Raw genomic sequence first — 2,503 nt, forward strand, 5'->3', positions numbered from 1 at the left:
CTATCTATTAGTTGTTGCTACAACTTTAACATTATTCAGAAATAATAAGAAGGTGATAATAAAGAATAAATGTTTGGATCAAAACAGTAGTTGCATTTATAGCTAGCTTCATGATTTTCCAAATATGTTTTCATTGTGCATCAAATATTTGTTGCACCAGGCAATGTACTGCATCCAGCAGATACTATTGAATAAGACATACAAGGCCTCTGCCCACTTATGCACTGGGTTCTCAAAATTCTAGTTCTGTGAAGTATGTAAACCCAAATGGCAGGTGAGAAAACTGAGAACTGATGAAGTTGGAACTTAAAGGTTGACAGTGGCTTCTGAGACTCCTTCATGCATTCAATATATGCTTATGGAATGCTTTTGACGTGCTAGGTGCTTTGCCAATCACTGGGCGTATAGAAATGAAATTCACATGTAAATATGTTTGGTCTCATGTAATTTACTACCCAGTTGTGAGGGTCAGACAATACTAAACACATAAGTCATATATTGCATCAGATGGTGGCAAGTATTACACAGAAAAATAAACCAGAAAGCAGAAAACATATGGAGTTTGAGTGCAATTTTAAGTAAGGATGGCTAGGAATGCCTTCTCAAAAAGACAGAAAGCTGCAGAAACTGAGGAAGGACACATTTCACAAGGTCCATCTAGGGTGTTCCAGAAGGCTTTGATCTGCACAGCAATTTCAGAACAGCCTCTTTGACTTCCTTGTTCCTCAGGCTGTAGATGAAGGGGTTCAGCATTGGGGTCACCACCGTGTAGAGCACGGACACTACTCGGTCTCCCTCCGAGGACTGGCTTGAGTTATCTCTCAGGTACATGAAGATGAGGGTGCCAAAGAAGAGAGCCACAGCAGTGAGATGGGAGGCACAGGTGGAGAAGGTCTTGGCCCGGCCCCCAGCAGAGCGGATCTGCATGATGTTTGTGATGATCAACACGTAGGACACCAAGATCACCAGGATGCAAGCTGGCATGACAAAAATGGCAAACACAATGATCACTACTTCCTGGGTAGAGCTGTCCCCACAAGTGAGTTTTAACAGAGGAGGGAGGTCACAGAAAATGAAGTCGATCTCATTGTTTCCACAGAAGGAGAGAGTGAAGGCTGTGACCGTTCGAACAAAGGCACTGGAAAAACCAGCCCCATAAGCCCCAGCTACCAAGCCCAAGCGAGCTTTCTCAGTCACGATGGTGACATAAAGCAGGGGCCGGCACACAGCCGCGTAGCGATCATAGGCCATGATGGCTAAGAGATAGCAGTCAATGGAAGCAAAGAAGGTGAACAGGAAGAACTGAGCTGCACAACGAGCTTGGGAGATGACTGTGCCACGTTCCCACAGCACAGCCAGCATCTGAGGAACAGTGACAGAGGAGTAGCAGAGGTCCACGAAGGACAGGTGGCTAAGGAAGAAGTACATTGGCGTGTGGAGCCGGCGGTCTCTGCGGATCAAGATGATCATTCCTGCATTCCCCACCAGCGTGGTCACATAGAAACTCAAAAACACCAGGAAGAGAGGAAGGCCCCATTCAGGGTGTTCCTTGAATGCAATAAGGAAGAATTCAGTCACCAAGGTGAAATTCGTTGCAGCCATCCATTTACAGTTCACCTGGGAGGTAAGACAAGAGCCAGATTAAGAGGACCTTCTTGAGAAGAGTTCAAGTCATTTCAAGTGATACAACTTTAAACTGAGAGTCTGACATGTAGATATTCAAATTCAACAAACTTTGCAGTCTATAGAAAAATACAGAGCTCACTACACACAAGGTAAGAATGATGAATGCTCTTATGGCGGGAAGAATGGAGAGCAGCTGCTTCTCCAGCTTACCAGTCTGCTCTTGTTCTTGCCACTCTGTCTCCAATTAGCTGTTTGATCTTTACACAGGCACTTAACCTATCTGAACCACAAGTTCCTCCTCTTCTGCCCTGTTTATGAGATAAGGTTAATGTACATATTAAAACAGGCACATTGGAAAGCTAAAAGCACTCCACATACACATGATGGTTATTTATATTTTAAAATGTCTGCTGTAAGGAAGGAAAATGTGTATTCTGGGGCAGGCATTGTGGCATAGCATGTTAAACCTCTGCTTGCGATGCCGGCATCCCACCTGGGTACTGGTTGGAAACCAGGCTGCTCCACTTAAATCCAACTCTCTATTAATGCTCCTGGAAAAGCAGTGGAAGATGATCCAAGTGTTTGAGCCCCTGCACCTACCTGGGAGACCCAGAAGAAGTTCCTGACTCCTAGCTCCTGACTTCAACCTGGCCCAGCCCCAGCCATCGCAGCCATTTGGGGAATGAATCAGCAAATGGAAGATATTTCTCTCTATCTATCTATCTACCTACCTACCTATCGATCTATCTATCTGTCACCTATCTATCTCTCTATCTCCTCTGTCTCTCTGTGTCTCTCTGACTCTCTATAACTCTTCAAGTAAATAAAAAAAAAGTAAAAAAAGAAAATGTATATTCAATCAATAAAAGAGCATGAA

The 2,503-nt window shown here is 44.1% G+C and overlaps 1 protein-coding gene across 1 annotated transcript; it reads right to left on the minus strand.

Moving 5' to 3' along the window:
• Positions 1-657: 657 nt before the first annotated feature.
• Positions 658-1,602, minus strand: LOC100339540 (olfactory receptor 9Q2). Its single transcript, XM_002708972.4, has one exon. The coding sequence runs from the start codon at positions 1,600-1,602 to the stop codon at positions 658-660; it is 945 nt and encodes a 314-aa protein (XP_002709018.4).
• Between the last annotated feature and the right edge of the window lie 901 nt (positions 1,603-2,503).

Source organism: Oryctolagus cuniculus, chromosome 1, assembly GCF_051225735.1.
Source record: "Oryctolagus cuniculus isolate XC-2025 breed Fujian yellow rabbit chromosome 1, ASM5122573v1, whole genome shotgun sequence".
In the NCBI taxonomy this organism is placed as follows: domain Eukaryota; kingdom Metazoa; phylum Chordata; class Mammalia; order Lagomorpha; family Leporidae; genus Oryctolagus; species Oryctolagus cuniculus.

Bases quoted from the DNA above. Each gene is read 5' to 3' on its own strand.
- LOC100339540 (XM_002708972.4), bottom strand. From the start codon at position 1,602: ATGGCTGCAACGAATTTCACCTTGGTGACTGAATTCTTCCTTATTGCA.